This window comes from Natrix helvetica (assembly GCF_964273705.1).
Source record: "Natrix helvetica genome assembly, chromosome: 1".
Classification (NCBI taxonomy): domain Eukaryota; kingdom Metazoa; phylum Chordata; class Lepidosauria; order Squamata; family Natricidae; genus Natrix; species Natrix helvetica.
The window spans coordinates 331,663,753-331,690,075 of NC_138548.1; the positions used below are offsets into that span (position 1 = coordinate 331,663,753).

A 26,323-nucleotide genomic window follows, 5' to 3' on the forward strand; every position below is an offset into this window, starting at 1 on the left:
GGTGAGTTTAAATTTAAGTTTGTTTTTTTCCCTTTTTAATTGGGTTTTTCTCACCCTTTCGGCTCTCCTGGAGTCCGGGGCTTTGCTCTGGCTCCTAGAAGCCGCAGGCAGCTGTTGGGGGAAGCGCGTGGGTCGGAGTGCCGACGCCAGCGCTGTTGGGGCACCCCTACTGGGGGCCGATTCCCACTGGAAGCCCTCCGTTGCAATTTGTGCTTCTAGCAAGTCAAATTGCTGCGTGGGCTTCCAGGGCAGCCATTTTGGCTTCTTCCCTCTTTAAATTTGGCGCGCAAAAGCTCCGGTGAGTTCCGGCCGCCATTTTGGATTGCGCAATCTTCCGGCTTTACTTTTAAAAGTTTTTTGCGGCAGCTGCCTGGTGCCTGGCTCTTTGCAGGAGCCGCGTGGAGTCAGACTTGCCCGGTGTGACCGGCGACCTGGGCCCCAATCCAAGCAAGTGATAGCGGCGTGGGATCGTGGCCTGCTGGGTCGCCTCCTTTACTCTCCTGCAGGCGCTGGGAGCGAATTCTGCTCGCGCCTAAGAAATTCCAAGCTACTTCAGGCCTTGCAGTTTCTCTGTCTCCTCAGGAGCATCGTGCTGCGGTGGGCTTTCTGGAGGTGGTGAGTGGTGGTTTTCCCATCCCCCTACTGCCCCAACCAGTGATTGTTACCATGGCAGATCAGGCCCCTGAGACTTCTGAGGGTGTCTCTTCCAGAGCCCCTGTAAGACAGGCCGGGAAAGCTGCCAGGGAGGCCATTAGAGGGAGTAAGCCTTACTCCAGGCATGGCCCCAAGCAGGGCTCAGGCCTAGACAAAGATACATTAAGGCGACAGAAGGCCTTAGAAAAACAGGTTTCCAAAGCCCAACAGCAGGCCCAATCTTCCCTTTCGGTGTCTCCTGGGGAGCCCTCCAGGGAAATTCCTCCAGCCCAGGGAGGCCCCATTTCTGATAGTGAAGAGGAAGGGGATTCCTTGGCCATGGCAACTTCTCCAGGCCATTCCATGGCTGATCAGGCTGATCTCTTTGCCTGTCCCTCTGATATGGATGAGGGACCAGCTCCAATGGGGCCCTTAGCCCCTCAACAGCCGATCCCCAGGCCCACTCAAAGGGTTCACCCCATTGAGGACCAAGGGCCTAACCTATCCACTGAAATGCAGGAAATAATTAACAGGGCCATTTCCCAGGGCATTGAGGCAGGCATGCGAAAAGGTGGCAAGCGCACTCGCAAGACCCACCATTTGCAACCCCAGGAGGATTTCAGAGAGATGACTCCTAGCCTTCCACCTCCGTCCCTGCATTCTTCAGTGGCCTCCGATGAGTCAGACTGGGAGGAAGAAGAGGAATTTCTTCTTAGGCAGGAAGCTGAATTCTCTGGGGATGAGGCAAGCCCCGCCAAAAAGCCGGCCTTTTCAGGCTTATTTAATTTGGATAATTTCAAAACCATTTTAGATAAGGCTAAGATCTCAACTCACATGGGGTCCACCCCCCCAGCTCAGATGGTTGTAGACCCTGATGATCTATCTGGGGATCTCTTTGAGGAACCCATTTCGGTCCAGGAAATAGTTCCTGTACCCAAGATGTTCCTCAATTTAGTTCAAAGACAGTGGGCGCAGCCAGCTACCATGGCTACCCCCAGCAGCCATGACAAGAAGCTATATACGGTGGATGCCAGCCTGGAGGAACTGCTCAAGCTCCCTCCTATCGATCCCCCTGTAGCGGCTCTCACCTCCTCTTCTGTGCTCCCTCCTGACCTGTTGGAAGGGCTCAAGGCTGAGGACAAGAGAACCGAAACTGCTTGTCACAAGACCCATCAGGCAGCTGCATGGGCCATTAAGTCCTCCGCTTCAGCCTCCTTTTTCTCCAGGGCGGCTCTCCTGTGGCTGAGGCAGTTGTTGAGGAAGATACCTGCCAAGGACGTTAAAGTCAGGCAGGATATCAATAAAATCATGGCAGCCACAGAGTACACTGCTGATGCCACTCTGAATGCTGCTAAGTTTGCCTCGCGTGCCCTAGCGTCTAATGTTACTTCCAGACGCCTCCTGTGGCTTAGGCACTGGAATGTGGATATGCGCTCCAAATGGAAGCTTGTTACTGCCCCCTTTAAAGGGGACAAGCTGTTTGGTGAGGTCCTTGATCCAGTCCTTGTGGAAAACAAGGACAAAAAGAAAGTGATGCCATCAGTCACCAAAAAGCCTGATCGTAAAGGTCCTGGCTCTTACAGGAGGCAGGCCTTTCGGAACAATGAGCCCTCCACCAGCTCCGCCCCCTATCATCGGGCGTATCCCCAGCAGGGTGAGCGGTCTCAGGACCGTCAGTCCTTTCGAGACAGAGGTTGCCAGCAGCCCTTCTCCAAGCGGCCATTTCGGGGGGGCTCCGGCTCCCGACCCTTTAGGAGGTATAAATGACCATCACAGGTCAGCTCCCATAGGAGGGCGGTTGCAGTTGTTCCACGCCAAATGGGAGCAGACCACGTCGGACCAGTGGGTTCTTCAAACGGTCCGCATGGGTCTCACTTTAGAATTCTGGTCCCCCCCTCCCCGCCACTTCATCCGGTGTCCAGTTCCCTCAGGGTTAGTCAAAAGATCCCTCATGGAACAGGAGATAAGGCACCTCAAGGAGATCAGGGCCATAGAACCTGTCCCAGCAGGCCAGGAAGGAAGAGGGTTTTACTCCATCCTGTTTCTGGTCCCCAAAAACTCAGGAGGGTGGAGGGGGATATTAGATCTAAAGAGGTTCAATCACCACGTGACATATCGCAGGTTCAAGATGCAGTCCCTCCAGTCCATCTTGGGGTGCATCAGGCCAGGCGATATACTAACGTCCATAGACCTCAAAGAGGCCTACCTCCACATCCCTATCCGCAAAGCCCACCGCAAGTTCCTGAGGTTCTCTTACGCGGGCCTCCATTACCAGTACCGGGCAATGCCATTCGGCCTGTCATCGGCGCCCAGGACATTCACAAAGGTTCTCGCAGCCGTGGCGGCTTTTCTACGGTCACGTCCGGTCAGACTCCACTGTTACCTAGACGATGTTCTCATTCTGTCATCATCACATCAACAAGCTGTCAGCGACCTAGAACACACTATGCAGGCGCTCCGGGACCACGGGTTCACCATCAACCTGGAAAAAAGTCATCTCGTTCCCACGACCAGACTGAAGCATTTAGGGGCCGTCATCGACACCACCTCGTGCACGGTATCCCTGTCCCCAGAAAGGGTGGCCAGCCTTCGGGAGATGGTCGTTCAGGTGCAGCAGTCACGTCTAGTCAAGGTGGTTCAGCTCTCACAGCTCCTCGGCAAGATGATCTTGTGCCTGTCAATCGTGCCTTGGGCGAGACTTCACTCCTGTCCCCTACAGTGGCTCCTGCTTCCATATCAAAGAACAAACGAAAGCAGCTCAACAAGACTGATTCCAGTTCCAGCAGAGGTACGTCGCTCTCTAAAGTGGTGGTTGTCTCCGGCCCTGTTAAAGGGGTCGCCATTCAAGGAGCCAGTCAGGCTCACCATCACAACGGATGCCAGCCTGTTCGGTTGGGGGGCCCACTGCCACAACCAGCTCGCACAGGGCAGGTGGTCCCCTTCCGAAGCCGCTCACAGCATCAACTGGCTGGAGCTGAGGGCAGTCAGGCTTGCGCTGAAGCGCTTCCAGAGCACCGTTCAGGGCTACCACGTGCGCATCATGACAGACAATGTCGCCACCAAGGCGCACATCAATCGACGGGGGAACGCGCTCCAGATCCCTGATGAAGGAGGTGGAGCTCTTGGGTTGATGGGCGGAGAGGTATCTCCTTTCTCTTCAGGCGGAGCACATCTCAGGCACGAGCAACACCCAGGCGGACTGGCTGAGCAGATCCACAGTCGACCACTTGGAGGGGCGTCTACATCCGCTGCTGTTCCAGCAACTGTCCCAGAGGTTCGGCCTCCCGCTGGTGGACCTGTTCGCCACCGCGGCCAACGCGCATCTTCTGCGGTTCTTCACAAGGTTCCATGACCCGAGGGCGGAAGGAGTCAACGCGCTGCACGGCCCGTGGCCGAAAGGTCTGCTTTACGCTTTCCCCCCGCTATCTCTTCTTCCCAGAGTCATCAGGAAGATCCTAGCAGAGGAGGCGGAGGTGCTGCTGGTAGCACCGTACTGGCCCAGGAGAACCTGGTTTGCAGACTTGGTGAGTCTTTCGATCACACCACCGTGGCGGATTCCTCCACAGGACATCTCTCTCAGCCAGGGGGCCCTTCAACATCCAGAACCCCAGTGGCTGCAGCTGGCCGTCTGGCACTTGAGAGGGATCTCCTAAGCAGAGGCAAGTTGTCAGACAAGGTGATTGGCACCATCCAAGCGTCACGACGGCAGTCCACGACGCGCATCTACGACGCCACTTGGAAATCCTTCGCCAGCTGGTGCACGGCTCATGGTACGTCTGCGCCCCTTGCTTCGGTTCCTGTCATCCTGGACTTCCTGCAGGAAGGTTTGGACAAGGGCCTGGCACCTAACACCCTGAGGCGCCAGGCGGCAGCCCTGTCAACCATCCTCTCAGTTGAGGGCTACGCATCTCTTGGCCGGAATCCGACCATCCGCAGTTTCCTCAGGGGAGCGACCAACCTGAGACCCCCAGTGGTCCACAGATACCCATCTTGGGATCTCAATGTAGTGTTGCGGTCCCTCATCGGGCCCCCGTTTGAGCCCATTAAGACGGCCAGTCTCAGACACCTCACATTCAAGACGGTTTTTCTGGTCGCTATCACGTCTGCTCGTCGCATATCGGAACTGGCTGCCTTGTCAGTCAGAGAGGACTTGTGTCTCATTCGTAACGACAGAGTAATCCTGAGGCTGGACCCTTCCTTCATTCCGAAGGTCAATTCCTGGTTTCATCGGGCGCAGGAGGTGGTCCTTCCGGATTTTTGCCCGCATCCTCGGCACCCGAGGGAAAAGCGCTGGCACATGCTGGATGTGCGCAGGACTATTCGCAGATACATCAAGCGCACGGCCAGTTTTCGGAAATCCGAATCTCTATTCGTCTCCTTTCAACCAGCTTCTCAAGGCAAGAAGGTCTCTTCATCTACCATCGGCGGATGGCTGCGAGCCTGCATTGCGCTTGCCCACGTTTTATAGTCCGTTCCTGTGCCTCGCAATATCACAGCACATTCGACTAGAAGCGCCGCCACCACAGCTGCCTGGTCTACACAGGTACCGATTGAAGAGATCTGCAAGGCGGCCACCTGGACTTCTCTGTCACCATTTGTCCGAAATTACAAACTGGACAGTTTTGCATCGGCGGAAGGGGCCTTTGGGAGGCGTGTTCTTCAGGGCATCCATACCAGCGGAGCGACCCTGATGGCTGAGCCTTCCCGCCCTAGTGACAGTTAGCTTGGGCATGTCCCTTCTTTGGACTCTCCAGAGCAGTGCCCTGGAAAATGACCATTGTCTTACCTGAAGGGTCCTTTTCAGGGCGCTGCAATGGAGAGTCCACCCCGCCCTGGGGTCTATTCTCCGCTGGTGTTTGTGAAGTCACAGTGTTGTTTGTTGTTTCTGTTATTGTTGTTGGACTATTTTTGACTTGTTCCATATTAGACTTCCATTTGAAGTTTCAGCGCGCAACTGTTCCACGTCTTCATTGAATAAATCTGAGGAGAGTCGGCACCAGAGGCGTGGCTTAAAGTTTTCAATTCAGTTCTGGGCAGATTGGCTGTGTTTAACCCTTCTTTGGACTCTCCGTTGCAGCGCCCTGAAAAGGACCCTTCAGGTAAGACAATGGTCATTCTAAGTTCTAGGACTAGCATAATATAAACCTTTGGAAATATAATAACTTATTATTATTAATCCATTTTATATGCCGCACCCTCTCCACCAAGGGACTGGGAAGAACATATCTTTTACTACCACTGGAACTTGTGAAGATGAGCATATAATTTGAAAAAGCAACATTTGTTTCCTGCTAGATATAAATGTATTGGTTGGGATGGATGTGAGGTGATCACAAATATCTGGAGGGCATCAGATTGAACCAGACTAGACTCTCACACATTTACATATCAGGGGTGGGTTGCTGCTGGTTTTACTATTGGTTCACAACCCGCACGCATGCACTGTTTAACATAAATTGTTCTTCGCCCATGCGCAGAGCAATTTACAGTGAACTGCGAATGTGCAGTCACTTAAAAACAAAATGGCTGAAGTCCAGTGCCGGTGAACTGGTTCAGGGGCGTGGCCGTACACTGGGTTCCTGCTGGTTCTACGACCCAGACCTGAATTCCACTACCGGTTCAGCCGAACCGGGCTGAACCGGCAGCAACCCACCTCTGGTACATATGCATACCAGAACACAGCAAAATGGAGGGAGGGAGGAAGAAAGGAAGGAATTCCTGAATATCTTCAAGGATTATCTTCCCTGTATGTCATTTTATTTTGGAGAATGTATTATATTCCCTGATGCTTTATTAGTAATGAAATCCTACCGTGGTAGGGACTAAACTTATTATTAGCCATTGATTTCTTAGAAGGAGACAAGACACATGGCTATAGAAACTGGACACCTTTTTTAAAAATAGCTACTTTTTAGGTTTGAGTACTTTTTATTTTTCATTTTTTAAATGCAAGCATAATGGCAGAACCATGCTTTTAAAGAGAGGACAGAAAAACGAGATCATATGTTTACTTTTTTAGAACATTAGAAGTGAAAGCTTTGTTTATACCATTGCTTTGTGAGTTACAGTAATTTTGCAGCTTGAAGACAAATCCTATGTCTGGGTTACTTTAGTGATACTTTAGTTATACAGGTAGTCCTCGATTTACAATGGGACCAGAAAGTTCATCCTTAAGCAAATCACCATGATCATTAAACAAGACTTCACATTTGTGATTTGTGATATTTGCTGCTGGATTTTCCATTGATTTTGCTTGTCCAAAGCTGACTGGGTAGGTGGTCGCAATCATGATCATGTAATTATAGGAGGCTGCAGCCATTGTAAATGCAACCCAGTTGCCAAGTATCCAAATGACAATCAAGTGACCAGGGAGGTGACGCAATGGGCATAATTTAGAGCAGGGGTCCCCAACCCTCGAGGCACGGTCCACTAATGAGCTGCGGCCTATTTGGAATTGGGCTGCGCACATGGCTGGCCAGAGCATGCACATGCCTGCAGCTCAACTTGCGTGAATGATGGAAACTTATGTATGTGGGTGCCAACCTGCCACTCACACAAATTGAGCTGCACATATACACTCATGCAAGGGCTGTGTACACATGCATGCTGGCCCATTGCTCATGCAGCCCAGTTCCCCCTCCCTTCCCCCAGCTGGGCTCCAAAGCCCCATGGGTTGGGGACTGGTGATTTAGGGAACACGTCATAAGTAACAGTTCTTTCAGCACTGTTGCAACTTTGAACAAATGGTCCTAAGTTGAGGATTTACATGTATTGTGGTTGAAGTTACAGTTGTCTTGGACAAATTGAGGAATTATCTATACCTACCTACCAACCAACCAACCAACCAACCAACCAACCAAACCAGCCATATAATCCTCTTTTCTTGTATTCTGCACTACTGCAACCTTCCTCCATTAGTTGAAAAGCAAAAATAACCCCCAAGTGTGAGGAAAGTCTCCCACTTTTGTAGTTTTATTTATTTAGTCATGTTTAAGAACAGCCCATCTCCCTCCCAATATTTCAAAATATTTGTATGGCTGTCCAATCGTAAAACCAAAATTCTGCATGGAGTACGGCCACAATATAAAACAGTATCGCATAAAGAATGGAAACAAACCAATGCAAACAAACAAAAACACCTGGTGCCGCACCCAAACTCCCTGGAGGCAATCCACAGTAGTTTCTTCCAACTCTGACTTCACCCTGTCCCAACACTTGAGAAAATAGCCAGCTCTTCACAGCTTTCCAGAAGGTTTAAAAGGCAGGGCTTGGCTGGATTTCAAGAGAAAGGCTGCTGCATAGGTAGGGGCTGACGCAGTTAAGGCAAGCTTCAAAGATCCTGGAAGATAGCAACACTTAAGGGGAAGAACCTGATTATCACCCACTCTATCAAATCTGGTGGGATGAGCAGATATCTCTAGGGAGTGTTGGAAGAAATGTCCATCTGGGTTCAGATCCAGGTGGGGGAAAAGACACTGGAAACATGGAGACTGTTTGGAAAGATGGTTTAATGGTGGACAGGATCACATGGTTTGAAGATCTTGGGCGAAGAAAAAGAGAAGAGATGCTGAGAGGACCTGGGTTTTATGCCCTCTCTGGGCTTTTGAATTTGAATTTGTATTCTGATTGGATGTCAGACTCCTGTGTGGCCATGCAGGGGTGACTCTGTAGGCTGTCCTCAGTTTGGTTAACTCTTGCAGGGTGATGATGTAATGAAAGGGCTTTGGGATTCCTATTTTGGCTCTACCTGAAGGAGGTAGATTTTCGTTATGTAGCATAGACTGGCCCAGGCCTTAATGGCCCATTGACAAAGTGGGGGTGGGAGGGATGAGTTTCTGCCTCCCTTTTAGGGGAAATATTCTGCCCTTTTAATATTTCCGAAAATATCTCATTTTCCTAGGAGAGGGGTGGGTGCTAACTTCCTACAGGAGAGAGGTGGTCTTTCAAATAACCTGGCCCTGTGCTACATAGAGCTTGAAAAGTAAGAACCAGCACCTTGAATGTAACCCAGAAGAGGCCATTGGGAGCCAGGGCAGCTCATGAAACAGAGATGTAATATTAAGCAAACCTAGAAGTACACAATGCCGCATGCATTGTCACATTCTGAACCAGTTGCAACTTCCAGGTGGTCTTCAAGCGCAGTTCCACCCAGAGTGCATTGCAGTAGTCCAGCTGGGAAGTGATCGAGGCATGAGCAAAGATAATTGTTCACCAAGCCCAAAAATAGTTCTTGTTATTGATGCAGGTGTGGTTCATAATGTTGGTTTTATAATGTGATGGTTGTTTGTAATGTTTGTTCATTTATTTTTCATTCATAACCACTTGTTTAGTCTTGAGACAGTCTCTGCTTGTGTCCCACGAGATGTTTCTCTTGTGACTTACAGCTTTTGCCGAGGAGAAGAGTGGTGACTTGTTAGGACCTTTTCAGTAGTCATACTCTAGCAAATTAAAATAGGTTGGCTTCTTTTTGCACCAGGCATCCTTTTTATGTTCCACATTTTCTGTGTATCTCACTTTTAACAGACTCTTAATCCAGTGTAGTGCAGTGATTAAGGTACCAGCCTGGAGACCAGGAATTCTAGTCCTGCCTTAGGCACAAAATGACCTTGGCCCAGTCCTTCTCTCTCTAGGAGAGAGAAGGACTCCTAGAGAGAGAATTCTACTTATGTTCTACCTTCTACTTATGCAATCTTGCTAAGAAAACAGCAGGGATGTATCCAGTAACCAGGAGTCAAGACTAAATGGAAGGCATTGAAAGGTGGAGGGTGAAATCCTGGCTTATGGCTACAGCTGCAATTTGTTCTAATATATCTATTATTCTGAATTATTTTCTTTCAGTGAAATTTAATTATTGCTTTACTTATGGCTTGACTTTGAGAACATGTGGCAAAATATAACAGGGATGGATGGATGGATGGAGGGAGGGAGGGAGGGATGGATGGATGGATGGATTGATTGATGGATGGAGGGATAATTTGGCAAGATTTTACATTCTGTTACTCTTGTGCCAGATCTTATTTGTTCCAGCTCCATCCCATATGTAATATTAGACTACACTTCTGCTGCACAGACACTGTCTAGACAAACCTTCAAACTTTAGCTCCATATACCACAACAAAGAAGGAAACTACAAATGAGAGACTGCTTGACTTGGCACCAATTCTCACAACCCTGAAACATACTTCGTTTAAAATATTTTATACCGCTTTCCATTCTCAGTGCGACATTCTAGCAGGCGGACATTTTTTTTTCTTTACAAAAAAATCCCATCTTAGTCAGGCCTATGCTAACAGAGCAGAACCGTAACAAAATCCAGTTTTAGAAACTAATTGTAAATTTTTATCTCACTTGTAATTTCATTAAGGAGAACCAGCTGTGGCAGATTTTCAGTGGACAGGAATTCCGCAGTAAAGAAATAATCCTCTTTGTCATCGCTTCTTCTGACTTTGCCACCAAAGAAGGAAAGATCTAGAGAAACATCTATGAACATGAACCTGGTAGTCAGGAATCTTGAGGAAAGAGTACATAACATCTTTTGTGGATGTTACTGTGAGAGAAATGTCACTAATTTGAGCCCTTAAAACAGTTCATTCAGCCTTTCAAGTTCTTGCTTTAGGAAATAATTTTACAGATTACTCCTTGGTTGCTACACACAAAGAGAGGGAGAGAAATCTGTTCAGGAAATCGAATAAATATCCTTAGGAGGGACTGTGTCTATTCTCCAAAATAGCACTGCTGATTTCATTTGTTTTGCGGTTTCGTTTTCACAGAAGCAGGCAGGGCCCATCCATGTTCAGTGACTGGAAAAGCCTTTGGCTAGGACCATAAGCAAACCCTTGCCATTCCCCAGCTCTAAGGGAAGACAGTGTCTTTACTCTGATTTGCCCAAGTGCAAACTTACATTGAGAAATGTTGGTAACAATTAAACTGCATGTTGCACAGAAGTTTGTTTATAAAACAAGTGGATTCATTTTGTTCTCTTTTTCTCAAAGATGACATCAGGTTGAGGTTTGGGAATAGTTAGATAGGAACATCTATGCTGTTAATTCTGAAATGTTACAGCTTCCCTCCCTCTCTCCCTCCCCCCCTCCACCTCCTTGTACTCTTAGGGCAATCCGTGCATTTTTGATGGAGTAAGCTTAACAAAGAGCTTTCCAAAATATAAATGTGCATTTCATTTTGTGCATTTTATGACATCTCCCATAATTGATGACTTCTGTTATCAATTCCATTGGCTGTAGTAATTGGGTCTCAGAACAATTACCTGCAAGAATTTGTCCTAGATTGCACCAAACTAAGATATTCTGTGCCCGAGAAGTTGCTGATCGGTGCCAAAAATGCAAAGTAACCAGCATGTTTTCAGTCAATATTCATATAGGATTACAGTTAACTGGTTCAGTTGCCTGGGTTTAAAAGATCAGCTCAAAGGAAAATAATCCTCAAGGATTCACACCTATATTTTTTGTTTGCTTTATTGATAAACCTTTTGCTCTTCAGCATTTAAAACTCGCTGGTGGTTTAAATTAATTCTGAATAGGCTGCCTTCACATGTTTGCAGTAAAAGTTGACTTTTTTTTTCCTTTAAGGGAGACCTGATTCGAAAACAGTACTACTGCTGAATTCAATATGGATTTTAAAAAACAATTTTGAATCTGTTTTGTAAGAGTTTCCCCACTGAAATTGATAGGATTTAACTGTAGTTTGCAGAGAACTGAAGATCAAATGTGGTATGTTTGTTTTTGACTTGGGAGTTGTGCAGATCTACGCCTTATATTTAAAAAAACCCCAAGGCTTCTTTTTTGGGATGGATGCACATATGTTAACAGCACCCCCCACTACCATCACCACCTGCACAAACACACAGTGTGTCTTAAGAATGTAACTAGTTCATAATAGCTTTCAGCCTCTGCAGTTGGATGCTTACTTATGCATACTTGGGAGACAGACCTCCTGAAATCAGTGGGATTTTATTTCTGAGCAAAAAAAAAAAAGTCATCTAATTATTAAAATATATATACAGTATATCAGTTCACGGGACTATGGAAGAAATGCATGACTGCAGAATCTAAATGATACGAACAGACTTGGTATTACTGCATTATTTTCCTTTGGTTTAGGTGATATAGTCTCAATCTTTTAATTAGATTTAAGGAAAGATATTTCTGGGCCCAGCATAAATCAAGTTACTTGTGAATTCCATACATTTCATTTTATCATTAGTTGACTCTGATGCTCATCTTGTGTGTGAATAAATAAATTTCTATTAAATCGGTTATGTTTGCGATATCATTTTCTGCAGTTGTCACTTGAGTTCCGCCAACTTGTGTTATTTCCATTGCTTTTTTAAAAAAATCCACTTGCAACATACCAAATAGTCTGAATATTTATCAAAACTCCCACCCAGGAAAAAAATAAAACATAGGTAGGCAAAGCTATATTTTCAGGGCAGCTTCTGGATCTTTTATAATATCCCATTTTTTTTAATGAGCATCTTAGAACAGAACAGTTTGGTATCCATCTTGGAAAAACAGCATCCCTTGAGGCTACAATATTAGGAATCTTTTTGGATCAGACAGAAGCCTGTTTTTCCCTGTGGACATGAATCTGAGGGGTCATAATGTCACAGTTCTATTCACCATCAACTGGTATCCAGTTCAGAGAGAAATGTTTCTTTTGTTTGTGGATTGGGTATAGTTTAACAAAATAACAGAATTGGAAGGGTCCTTGTAGGTCAAATAGTCCAACCCCCCCCCCCCCAGTGGTGGGTTCCGGATCCAGCATGCTGCGACGGGGCCGGGAGACCACCACATGCACACGTGCTGTGCATGCACATGCACCATTGCCCTCTGATGCTCCAGCTGCTTGTCGGAGCATCGAGCAGGTGCCGTACACTGCGTGCACGCGGGTGGGTCCTTCGCAACACCATACCGGAACGGTGTCTGTGGCTCCCAGCAGGCACCGGTACACCCATACCGGGGCGTACCAGCCAGAACCCACCACTGCAAACCTCCACCCACCCAAGCAGGAGACCCTACACCATTTCTGACAGATGGCAGTCTGGTCTCTTCTTGAAAGCTTCCAGTGATGAAGCTCCCACAACCTCTGGAGGCAACTTCTGTTCCATTGGTTATGTTTATGAGTGTTAGCCACAGATAATTAATCTGCTCATTGACTTGATTTATACCCTGCCTTTCTTCTTTGGTGTGTATTCAAAGCTGCCGACAATACTTAGAAAATAAAAATAGGAGGTAGAAAAGAAAATCAGTGTAGATGAAAAGCAACAAATAGAACCTAAAACGGAACAATAAGGAGCCTGGTGAAAGAGGAATCTTTACAGAACTTTTAAAGGTGTGGAGAATGAAGTCCAAACACAATTCCTAAGGGAGCACATTCCACAGCCTGGAAGCCCTTCATGCTATAAAGGCAATGGGAACTTTGACAAAAGGGCTTTTTCTGATGGCCATAACCCTAGCTGAGTAGGTTTATCTTTTTAATTTGTCTAATCCTCATAAAGCCATCTGGGATCGTTGCTTTCATCCTAACTTGGAATAACAGATTCCATTGCTTAACTAAAAAGACTCCATTTCAATAATTTCTTGTTTCTCTAGCAAAGTGGAAAAGGAATGAGTAGGATATTAAATGGAAGAGGACAGTTAGGGCTAACTTGGAGGTGGAGGACTCTTATGCTCCAGACCCTGCTCTGGATGCATTGGATGAATGCCAGGAACCTAAGCCTGATTTCGCCCACATTCACCCAGAAACAGCTGTGGCTGCACTAGATAACAAGGAATCAGATCTCAGCTGATGCCCACTCCATTGTTGGTCAGTCCAACAATGTAAATCAAACAAATTACCTGAATCTTACAACTGATCATTCCTGACCCGAACTACATGAGCTGATTTAGGAATATAAGCTTTTTTTGCAGAAATATATCTGGTTTGTCATTATTTTTCCAACAGTGATCAAGGAAGTAGCTGTTCTTCCTCACTGTGGCCACATCAGCAGCAGGTACGTAGCAATATTGTTTTCTGTACCCAGAAGTGACAAATGGATAGCCATTTGTCTGGAATGGTATAGAGTATAGGTATAGGGTTTCCTGCCTAGGCAGGGGGTTAGACTACAAGACCTCCAAGGCCCCTTCAAACTCTGCTATTGTATTGTATTGTATTTAGGTGTCATGATGAGTACAATGTTGATGGAGTTACATGAATTTATCTGATTTCCTTTCAGAGCCCTCTGCAAGATGTCTGTTTGTCTTTTGTCCCTTGTCTGACAATAAGTTAGGGTGACCCCAAGTTCTAATATTGTGAGAGGAAGAAAATATCTAGTCATTTTCTCTATATTGCTCACGGCTATAAATGTGTATTGGGATCTTTTTGAGACTTAAAAAGGTCTGGGTGTTTTGAGCTGCAAACGGAGGAAGAGCATTCTATAAGTAGTCCTTCACTTTTGACCACAATTTGGACCAGAATGTTAGTTGCTCAGCAAGATGACTCTTAAGTGAGCTGTTCTTGATTTTATGACCCTTTTTTTGCAGTGATTCTTAAGTGTTGTTTGCAGTTGCTAAATGAATCAGGTGGTCATTAAGCAAATCTAGCTTCTTCCATTGATTTGTGAGAAGCTGCCTGGATATGTTGCAGATGGCAATCATATGATCCAATGTCCTAAATACATGCTGGTTGCCAAGCATCTGAATTTTGATTACATGGGGATGCTGTAATGGTCATAATTGGGTATGTCCAGTCTAATGAAAAGAAGGACTAGGGATGACATGATAGCTGTGTTGCAATATTTCAGGGGTTGCCACAAAGAAGATGGAATCAAGCTATTCTCCAAAGCACCTGAGGGTAGAACAAGACGGAATGGGTGAAAACTAATCAAGGAGAGAAGCAACCTAGAACTAAGAACTTCCTGACAAAACTATTAATCGGTGGAACTACTTGCCTCCAGAAGTTGTGAATGCTCCAACACTGGAAATTTTTAAGAAGAGATTGGACAACCATTTGTCTGAAATGGCATAGGGTCCCTGCCTGAGCAAGGGGTTAGACTAGAAGACCTCCAAGTTCCCTTCCAACTTTGCTATTCTATTCTATAATGCAAGGACCAGTTGTAAGTCACTTTTTTTTCAGTGCCATTGCCACTTTGAATGCTTGCTAAATGAATGATTGTAAATCGAGGGCTAACTGCACACTTTCCCTCTTTTTATTATGTTATAAAAGTCAATACATTGTCTTGTTTCTATACATTGATCTTAGCTGAATGTGTTTTAAAATTACGATTCTGTTAAAATCAGAGCATCGAGAAGAGAGAATGAAGAAAAAGATTCTATCACTGCTAATTGCAGTTTAGGATGACAATATTAGAAGCATAAAATTATTTAGCTTCTTCATATGCTATAAAATCACAAATTCTGAGAGAGAGGAAAGGATGGATATCGACTAATCTTGCTATTTTATTCTTTTAGAAGACTTTTGTACAAGATTCTCCCAAGAATAAGCCCAAAATATATTAAATATCTAATCTGATGTGGCCTTTCCTTTTTTATCCAGTGACGTCAAAGTACTGTATACATTTCATACGGAATGGAATTAATGTGTAATCCTTTTAGGCCCACTTTCCTGGTTGGCAGGACTCTAGATCCGTATTGAATCCTGCAAGACATCTTATTCTTCCCTGTGTTTTTGATAAATAAGTGTCTGTTTCTGAAAAAGCGGGTGTGGAAATTGATTCTGGATCAGACAGTTTCCTGTTCCAGAATCTCTTCAGCAAGGCAGAGGGGAAAAAGAAAGATCACAAAAGGCCTCTTTCCATCTGTGAACTGATGTAATGGGTTGAAATGCCTGGTGGCAGGCTGTCAAAAAAAAAAAAAAAAAAAAAAAAAGCAAGCTGCAGGTTCTGTTAATCCAGGAAGGGAACATTGTTGGTGCTTTGCTCTGTGCTGTCCCTTCAACAGCAGTTCAGAGACTTTCAATTCTCTATTGAAGTCCAGCCATGTGTGCACCAGATTCTCCTGTGCTAAAACATCTATAAAGATATCTTCTTGGATTTGGGTGGGGTATCTATTCAGGAAGCTGCAGGCAAGGGGAGCTCTCTCTGGGCAGATTAGTAGAGAGGTTCCTCTTGTGAAATTTTGATTGTTCAAAGTTCCTTGTTTTGCAAAATTCTTGGCGCTGTCTGAATGTGGTCGTTTCCTTGAAGATGTTTCATAACCCAACATCTTTATAAAATGTTACCTATAGTTGGCTAATCAAATGCAAGCAAGTAAGCAGCCAAGCTCATGCAATACCAAGGACTCTATAGTTCAACTATTAATATTCTCTACTATTGGCTCCTGGTTCCTTTTGTGTGGGAAATGATGAAAAGCTAGATAAGACCAAGGCTGACAAAACGTTTACCTGAAGTGGCATTTGGCGCCAACACGTATTCCTGGGCTGCTCCTCTTCCTCTTAGCTGTCACTCACCCACCTTGTTAGCGAACGGAGCCACAGAGTTGTTTCCTGAAAATGCAGAGAATAGGCTGACTTGAAATCTCCCCCCCCCCAAAAAAAAACCAAATAAGGGGATTCCCAAAAAGACAAACTGGACTTTGTCAGCAAGATTTGGGAACAAAACCTGGATCCAGATGAGACAATGGTTTCTTAGGATGTCACTTTACTCTTCACCTGTCATAACTGAAGCTGTCATAGTAATGAAGAAACGACTGCTACAAGACAACACATTAGGTGACAGAACTAACCTCAGCTCAGACTACATATGTGCCATGCTGGGATCTCTGCCTAAAAAAAACAAGAAAGTACGATTGCCTTTTGGAAAAGCACTTCTGGGACAACCATGACCTATAAATAATTGAGAATCTCCATAGCCATAAGAAGTGGAGAATGCTGTATATCAGGGGTCCACAACCTTTGGTCTGTGGACTGGCACCAGTTCGCAGCATGCCAGAAACCTGGCCACGTACACAAGAGAAGCCCCATCTGAAGGATGCAGGCAATAAGTGAAATCATGCCCCCTCTGTCCACGGAAAAAAAATGTCTCCACCAAACCAGTTGGGGGCCACTGTTCTAGATGGATAGATGTCTCTACTTCTTATAAGGTGAAGGTAAAGGTTCCCCTTGCACATAAGTGCTAGTCGGTCCCGACTCTAGGGGGCAGTGCTCATCTCCGTTTCAAAGCCGAAGAGCCAATGCTGTCCAAAGATGTATCCGTGGTCATGTGGCTGGCATGACTAAATGCCAAAGGCACACAGAACACTGTTATTTTTCTACATCCATTTTCCCATGCTTTCGAACTGCTAGGCAGAAGCTGGGACAAGTAACGGGAGCTCACTCTTCTAAATCAGCAGGACTAAATCAGATTGTTTATATAGCTATCAATATATGAACTTGTGTAGAGTTGCATATACAGAGACATCTAATATGGATTTGAAAACCAAACTGTGTTCTAGTAATTTTTCAATTCAGATCATATTTAATTTGAAATAGTCTGCTGTAAGGACAGAATGGACTGTTTCGAGCATATGCGATTAAAATATCTTGTTCTGCTTGAAGCAGCATATGGTGCGCAGGGAGCAACTGTTTTATTTATTTATTTAATCGATTTGTATAGCCACCAATCTCAACTAGTGACTCTGGGAGGTTAACAATATCACGTAAAAAACAAATACACCGTAACTACAAACATTAAAATGCATAGCAGCCAAGGAAGGCATCACAATTAACAATGCTAATATAGTCAAGGGTACCTGTGTGTCCTTTTACACACTTGGAAGAGTTCCTGGTCTGGGCACAAGAGTTTTGCATTAGAAATAGACCAAATCGAAACACATTATTTATTTTACACCAATAAGCCATTCTATTTCACTGTTTTAAATACCGACTGGCAATCCTTCTCTAGACTTTTACAAACCAATTTCTAACCCAGAACCTGGGACCTTCTATATACTGTGTATGAGCACAACAATGTATTTTGGGCCCAATTCAAAATTTCGGTGTTTGTAATTTACGGAGACTGAGTTATCCAATTCTTGATTATATCAAAGTACATCACAACAAAGAAAAAAATTGATTGTTAAGCCATAAGCCTCTCCCTTTTAAACTGAACATCCACATACTATATGTTCCTTATTTGTTTTCTAAAGGCCCTAAAGAGCTTGATGAAAATTTAAATGACAACATGAACTTTTGCAAAGTTAAAAATACACATGCTATTCTTAACATGAATGTGTCTAATTTTGCAGTCGTGTTTGCATTCCTTTTTGGAAAATAAAATCCACGTTACTTGCTTTTCTTTTTCTCTTTACGATGCAGACCAGCTCAGACCTGTATTTCTGGTTTGCGTTTTTTTTAAGCAAGGGATTTGCTGGACAAATTGTGTTTTTGTTTAATCTCTCCTTGATTGGAAGATACTGTTTCAAGTTTAGAAGTACCTTGGAATTTTTAAGCCGCAATTTGCTGGTTTTTTTTTCATTCAATATAAACCTCTTTGAATCCGTGTTGATTTCTATCCCAGACAGAGAAAAAAAATGGTCTTTTGAAAACAGCGATTTGGGGGGGGGGGGGGTGACGGCGTGTGTTTGTTTCCTTCCATTTGCTAGCCTTATTTTATCCTTTAACAGCTTGGCACACTTTCAGAATAATATGCTAGCGGTGTTATCTCCAAAGTAACACACATGCATAGTGAGAAGGAAGCTGCTACTTACGAGTTGTTTAAAGTGATGTGTATTCTTTTTTCTTTCTTTCCCAAAAGCAACATAGTAAGGGACTTGACAGGGTAAATAAGAGGTGCTTGTTCCCTTGCTCAGCCAAGAACTCTTGGATGCAGAACTTAACAATAATTTTTGGGCCAATAATTCTCTCTTAGTTCAATTTATAAGGTAAAGGTAAAGGTTCCCCTTGCACATATGTGCTAGTCATTCCCGACTCTAGAGGGTGGTGCTCATCTCCGTTTCAAAGCCGAAGAGCCAGTGCTGTCCAAAGACATCTCCGTGGTCATGTGGCCAGCATGACTAAATGCCGACGGTGCACGGAACTCTGTTACCTTCCCACCAAAGGTGTCCTTATTTTTCTCCTTACATTTTTACATGCTTTTTACATGTCTTTTAGTCCAACCCGCTGCCTAGACAGGAAACCCTATACCGTTCCAGACAAATGGCTATCCAACATCGTCTTAAAGACTTCTAGTGTTCGGACATTCACAACTTCTGGAAGCAAGCTGTTCCACTGATTAATTGTTCTAACTGTCATGAAATTTCTCCTCAGTTCTAAGTTGCTTCTCTCCTTGATTAGTTTCCACCCATTGCTTCTTGTTCTACCCTCAGATGCCTTAGAGAATAGTTTGACTCCCTCTTCTTTGTGGCAACCCCTGAGATATTGGAACACTGCAATCATGTCTCCCCAGTCCTTCTTTTCATTAAACTAGACATACCCAGTTCCTGCAACTGTTCTTCATATGTTTTAGTCTCCCGTCCCCTAATTATCTTTGTTGCTCTTCTCTGCAGTCTTTCTAGAGTCTCCACATCTTTTCTACATCGTGGCGACCAAAACTGAATGCAGTATTCCAAGTGTGACCTTACCAAGGCATTATAAAGTGGTATTAACACTTCACGTGATCTTGATTCTATCCCTCTGTTTATGTAGCCTAGAACTGTGTTGGCTTTTTTGGCAGCTGCTGCATACTACTGGCTCATATTTAAATGGTTGTCCCCTAGGACTCCAAGATCTCACAGTGACTACTATTCAAGAAGGTACCACCTATACTGTACCTGTGCAATTTGTTTTTCTTGCCTAAATGTAGAACCACACTCTTTTCACCATTGAATTTCATTTTATTAGATAGTGCCCAATGTTCAAGTTTGTCAAGATCCTTCTGTACTTTAAGCCTGTCTTCTGGAGTGTTGGCTATTCCTGCCAGCTTGGTGTCATCTGCAAATTTGATGAGTTCCCCATTTATTCCCTCATCCAAATCATTGATGATGATGTTGAAGAGTACTGGGCCCAAAACAGAGCCTTGGGGTACTCCACTGCATACCTCCCTCCATGTAGATGCAGTTCCATTGAGGACCACACGATGAGTGCGGTTGGTCAGCCAGTTACGACTCCATCTGGTGATGATGCTGTCCAACCCACATTCTTCCACTTTATCTAGTAGTAGGTTATGGTCTACCTTATCAAATGCCTTACTGAAGTCCAAGTAAACTATATCGACGGCATTCCTCTGGTCCTCTGGTAATAGATATTGTTGGATTCAGTTAAGCAAAAGATGGAATTTTACAATGTAAATAACTCTTTCTGATTCAGTGAAAATGTAAGATCCCGATAATGTTGACTTTATCAACCTGTTGATAATATCGTGACAGGTAGAAGTATTAACTGGTCTTTAACCTGTTGATAATATCAAAAAGACAAAGGTATCAATTGCTCTTCATCCTAGAAATAAAGTATATGCTACTCTGTTTTAGAGGCACCAAGTCTCTGAATAATGTTTGCCAAAGAAAAGGAATGAGAAGATTGCAATGTTTTTGGGGCCTGCCACGAAACAGCATGGGAAAACAGAATACTGGGCTAGATGAGTTTTTGATCTGATCCAGCAAATCTATTTTTAACAATTTCACAAAAAGCTTCAGAAGACAGATGCTTTAGTTGCTTCTCCTATAACCGTGATGGCGAAGCTATGGTATGTGTAGCACAGGTAGCACGCGAAGCCATATTAGCGGACACGAGACATTGCCTTAGCTCGGCTCCAGCATGCATATGTGCCCTGGCCAGTTGATTTTTGGCTGGCCCGCCCATCCTTCCCTTCCCTTCCCAGGAATCTCTGCATGATGCCAGGTAAGTACAGGGCTCATGCAGAGGCTGGGGGGGGGGATTTTCAGCCGGGGGGGGGGGCGTTTTTGCTTTCCCCAGGCTCCAAGAAAGATTCTGTAGTCTGGGGAGGGCGAAAAATGGGCCCACCGGAAGTCAGGAAACAAGCTGGAGGGCAGGGGAGGCTGTTTTCACTCTCCCCAGGCTCCAAAAAGCGGTGCGTATATACGCAGGGTAGCAGGGTGGGGGTCACCTGCGCATGCACGGGGCAGGGCGCGGGGGCCATTAAATTATGGGTATGGTCATGCATGTGCGTGCGTGTTTTTGTCACCTGAGGCGAAAAAGGTTCTCTATAACATTATTTTCTTGGGCTCACAGAAAACTGAGGAGGGAAAGGTAAGACTTTTGCCAAAATGATAAAAGTTGCAAGTAAACACAAAAGGGATTATAAATCTCTTTGGTCTGGTTTGAGAACATTATTTTAAGATTTTGCTGGCCACTTCTGTTTATAGCTAACCCAAGTTGCTATAGGGGGAAAAAACAATGATATTAATTTTGTAAAAAAGTAGAAGATGCAGATGACCTTGACAGAAATAGGCAAGATCTGTTACCAAAGCAATTAGGGGGGAAAACAAATTGTGAGTCCAAAACAAGCAGAAAATGCATGGAAACGGCTGAGACAGAAATCTCCCTAATGAGCCTAAGGAGAGAGAGACATAAAGCATGTTAGACTTACACGATTCTGTTACTATAGCCAATAATAAAAACCCAGTCTCAATAAAAGTAGTTTTGGCTTCCTGTGGAATTGATTTCTTGGTTTGTCCCATCTAGTGGAGCTGACATTTTGCTTGATGCAACAATAGAACAATAGTTTAGGCTGCACTCTTGGCTCTGGATTTACTAGGAATTGAGCATCATTAACCCAATGCCTCAATAGAGAATTGTGCTATTTGCACATTACTTAGAAATAATCCTCATGGATTTTATCATTTGTTAGATTTATATTCCACCTTTCATTCAAGAACTCATTGTAGCTCATATATTATTTTCTCCTCTTATTTTTCCCCACTATAACCTGTGAGGGTGCTTGGGCTGAGAGAGAGGAGGGGGAGAGGGAGGGAGGGAGGGAGGGAGGGAGGGAGGGAGAGAGAGAGAGAGAGAGAGAGAGAGAGAGAGAGAGAGAGAGAGAGAGAGAGAGAGAGAGAGAACTTGTGGAACAATTGAATTCCACAACTCAACTACTACAGAATATTGGCTGATAATCGGAGTCAACTTTCCAATAAGTGATAGCGCTGGGCTGCTAATTTTGTAAAGGGGATGGGGTCTTAGAGGGATATAATAGACATCTTTTACTTGTGCTTACCCCGCCTTTTAAAAATTTACAGTTGAAGTATGTTTCTAGCTTTCTTTAGCAAGAATATTATGAGGACTTCATAGTGAGTTGATAATTTCTCCACTTCCATACAGTACACGTAATGAGAACACATCTTTATATCATCTAGGATAATGTCTCAGACCATATATCTATTAATATTGACATTTCCTTTAGATCTCCTGAGGCTGATCAGAAAGAAAAATATTGGGCACTCATTCTTCTGTTCATACACACCATACACTTTGTTGAATGCCTGAACAGAGTCTAACAATTTTTGCTTTAAAGTTTTTGCAAAACTCTAGTTAGTTTGTTAGTTCTTGTGGTTGTTAAGATAAATCAGAGTACTAATTTAATGATGTCTTTGTACCTTTATTGCTCTTAAATGCAGAAAATGTCATATATTTAGCACATGAAAGAAGATATCAAGAATGTGGCAAGAGAGAATTCATTGACCTAGTAGAAAGCTCAATAGACTGTATAGATGAAATTTATTTGTACGTATGTTTATTATATATGTCCCCCAGAGTCGGGAACGAGAAGCACATATGTGCGAGGGGACATATGTGTTTATTAAAAGATCTCAAATACAAATCCAACAAAAATATGCAATGTTGCTAAAATTCATATTTTTAACAATAGGATTGGAAAATGTTAGCCACTAAAATGCCAATTTTAAAGAAACGTTTGAAAGACGTGGAAACTGAAGGTTTGTCTTAACATAGATGGTGAGAAATATTTGGAAGGTGAAATGTGATGGTTTGTATCCACTGAACCAAATTCATTTAGCATTTTATTTGCCTATGAGAAAGGGGAATAATTCTGTCACTTTTGGAACCATTTCCACACTGATAATGTCTACCCTAGAAGGTCCTAAAAATTTATGAAAGAAAGAATTGTTCAAATATTGTTCTACTCCTGAACAGTAGACTTGATAAACACTTAGGAGAATGATTCTAGTTTCTGCAGCAGGATATTTTCTACTACCAAACATTCTTTATAAAGTTCTTTTCAAAAAATAGTATAGATAGTCCCCAACCTACGACCTCAATTGAGCCCAAAAATTATATTGCTAAGCAAGACAGATGTTAAGTGAATTTTGCCCAATTTTACACGTTTTCTTGCCACAGTTAAGTGAATCATGCAGCTGTTAAGTTAGCAACAAGGCGGTTAAGTAAATCTGGCTTCCCCATTGACTTTGGTTGTCAAAAGAGCACAAAAGGGGATCACATGACCCCAGGACACTGCAATTGTCATAAATACATGCCAAGTGCCAAAATTTTAATAATGTCACTATGGGGATGCTGCCACGGTTATACCGTAAGTGTTACCAATAAAAGAGAACATGTGTAGCTCAGGGTTGAAATGAGGGATCTTTGGTGCTCTCTGAGTTTGCTTGTTTTCTTGCAGATGTTTCATTATCCTAAGTAGAGGATAACATCATCAGTTATAAGTGTGAATTTTTTTCCCAGTGCCATTGTAACTCCGAACAGTCAGTAAACGAATCATTGTAAGTCGAAGACTATTGGTTCGGGCGAATAGGTAGTTAAAAAATGCTTTAAAAAGTGGGGGAAAAAAGGTTCTGTGACAATTAGCTGTGCTGCGTGATGGTTGGGATCCTTTTTTCACTTTTTAAAGCATTTTTTTAACTACCTATTCGCCGGAACTGGTAGTAAAAAAATGCTTTAAAAAGTGGACAATCCAACGATCACGCGGCATAGCTGAGTGTCACAGAATTTTCCCCCCACCCCCACTTTTTAAAGCTTTTTTTTTTTTTTACTACCAGTTCGGGTAAACCTTAGCATTTTCGGCGAACCGGTAGCATTTTACCCCTGGTCAGTTTTTACTTCTAGGAAAACAGAATTCTGATCTTTCTGAATCTTTTGAATTAATCGAGAAAACACTAAGCTGTCATGTTGTTAATGCTTCAGAAGCGCTCAGTATTCATTCCATGAGGCCCTGGGTAAAAACTCACAGCTGGAGCATCTTTTTTTGGGGGGAGGGAATAGATGTGGTAAACATGTGTTTCTCTTCTTTTTTCTCTTTGCTCTTATTTTTATTATTATCCAGTGCAACTCCAGAATAATTAGGATTGCCAATTTTTGCTGAGTGTAGAAACTGTCTTTTGCTGATACTACTGTCTCTTTTTAAAACAGAAACCTGAGCCACAACAAACTGACCGAGATTGATCCTTCTGCCTTCGCAAAGCTGCCAAAACTACGGGAAGTGTAAGTATTTTCTGTCTAAAGGACTTTTCATCCTGGCCGCTCTCTGTCTTCACTTCCATTCTGGCTAGGATAGCAGTTGGAAAAAGTATACAGTTTCCTAGGACGTGACTCCATTGTTCTTCCAGCTTGCATCAACAGATTAAATCTGAGCTTTTGTTTTTCTTTCATATAGTACCTGGGTGCTGTTTAAAAAATTAACAGTCAATTAGTGGAACACAGTGTCTCAATTAAACTGCAGTGTCTTTATTGGAAATCATTGATGTTTTCTCTTCTTCCCGGGCTCTATCTGCTACTATATTTCATAATCCCAAGGATAGCCAGGTAATCACACCAAGCTGCATGGATCTGTTTTCCTCTAATACGAAGTAGACTCTGCTGTGATATCTAATGCTAATCTTTTCTGTCTGTCTCAAGAAGAAAAGGCATAATGTTGGTACTATGGAATAATTACCCTCTCCCTCCCACCTACTGCTCCCTAGCAGAAGAGACAAAAAGCTTCTTCCCAAGGCTGGTTAAGAGCTATCCATCCTTGAGTCAGCAGAAAACTATTCTAGCACAAAATTGGGTGCCCCATTATTCTTGTCCGTCTGTTTATCAGTTAATTTCCTAGCATACACCTTGGTAATGGATAGACCAGTTCCAACAGTACATAAGGTTACACTAACATGCCATGCGGTGATTCTGCTTGAAGGCCACAAGAAAATCATAAGTACAAAATCCCATTGGAGATCATACACCATTGGACCACTTTATGTTGTGTGAAACTTGCTTTTTGTATGAATATTCCCCTCTCCACTCTTTTTTTACAGCTTGCTTAATTAAATGATACTTTTCCTTTTTAGCGATTTATTTTTGTAAGCTAAAAATCCATGCAGTTTTTAATCTATCAAGGCTCCTTGAACATGGAGTGAGAATTTGTGGCTGTCTGGAAGTTGTTGGACTATCCTACTTGACGGCATAAAGGGGTGCTTGAACACAATCTTAACACTTGAGCACAATGTCTAATTTCAGAGTTCATAAAACCCTATGCTTGTTTTAATCATAATTAGGGCAAAATTGCATAAAGTTCCTTTCCCAAACTAATTTTTTTTAACCGTTTTGCCTTAAAAAAAACAAAGTAAAATCTAAGTGCCTTTCAGTGAATCCTCAAGAGAACTGTGCTATTTTTAAGTAGGATCCATTTCAACATGACATTAGCCTGGCAACTAGGTTGTAAATATTTTATACGAAGTGGCACTCCCCCTTCCCCTTCTTACCACACGTAGTATCAGGATCAAAGGGTTGGAAAGAGAGCTTTTAGCTGTAGTTGCTTCAGAGAGAGTTGTTCAGCCTGTCTTACCTTTGCTTGTTATTTAAGAGAAGCTCCTGACCACATGCCAAAGCTCCTCACCCAACAATTTGCCAATATTTAACAGCAAAATAAACTAACAACCAAGAATTTACTGTTTAGACTGCTAGTAAGTTCTAACTTGTCCTGCTGGGTTATACCTGCCAATCAACACCCTATAGAAGCTTCTGTTATTGAATACACCTGAGGTCCTTCCTGTTTGCATTAACAAGCCTTAGGAAGGAATTCATGAATGAAGCCATTCGTCACCATTGAAAGCCCTACTTATGTTCCAATGTTGATGTGGAGCTCTTTTATAAAAAGATGCCCATTTATATTGTCCACTTGCATCCCCTTTTGTGTATCAATAAAGGCCATGGCATTGTCAGGGTTCCAAGTAATAGACCCATAGCAAGAAAAACCCCGAAGCAGTTAGATTCCTCAAAGAAGAGCTATATTGGATATATCATATTGGCACAGATCTGGTGAAAACCGACTCTGAAGATTCCCGCAGTTTTCACCTAATTAAAAGTAAACGTCTGTAGAACATCGGGATGTTCGCTATGTAGCTTCACGGGACAACTTTCCATAGATACATAATAATCAGAATCAGTTCAATAATCTTCTTGGTTTCTGGAAGGTTTTATTGGACAAAAATGCCCACATGTATTTTTTTGTAGAAAACTTTTTATACTTGTAATTGATTGCTCTTGGTATGATTTACAGTGGATAATTGGATACATGCATTACTGCTATATCTTCTTATATACCACTTTATCTTTCATATACTTCTAGAACATCTTCAACGTAGCATCCTTCAGATTTGATGGTGTTATTTATTTATTTTTAAGTAGTGAGTATTTATTTAATAAATACTGAAACTGGTTTACAAAATGCCCAATTTTTGAATTGCCCAGAGAATCCAGCTAATACAAAAATCAGGCATTTTGTAACTTCTGTTTT

The 26,323-nt window shown here is 43.4% G+C and overlaps 1 protein-coding gene across 2 annotated transcripts in view; it reads left to right on the top strand.

The window, feature by feature from the left end:
* LRIG1 (leucine rich repeats and immunoglobulin like domains 1) overlaps positions 1-26,323 on the top strand; it is a 153,778-nt gene that overhangs the window by 48,075 nt on the left and 79,380 nt on the right. For both annotated transcript variants that reach the window (XM_081939848.1, XM_081939849.1), the window contains exon 2: positions 23,962-24,033. In XM_081939848.1, the coding sequence (XP_081795974.1) occupies positions 23,962-24,033 (72 nt within the window). The remainder of the gene's footprint in view (positions 1-23,961; positions 24,034-26,323) is intronic.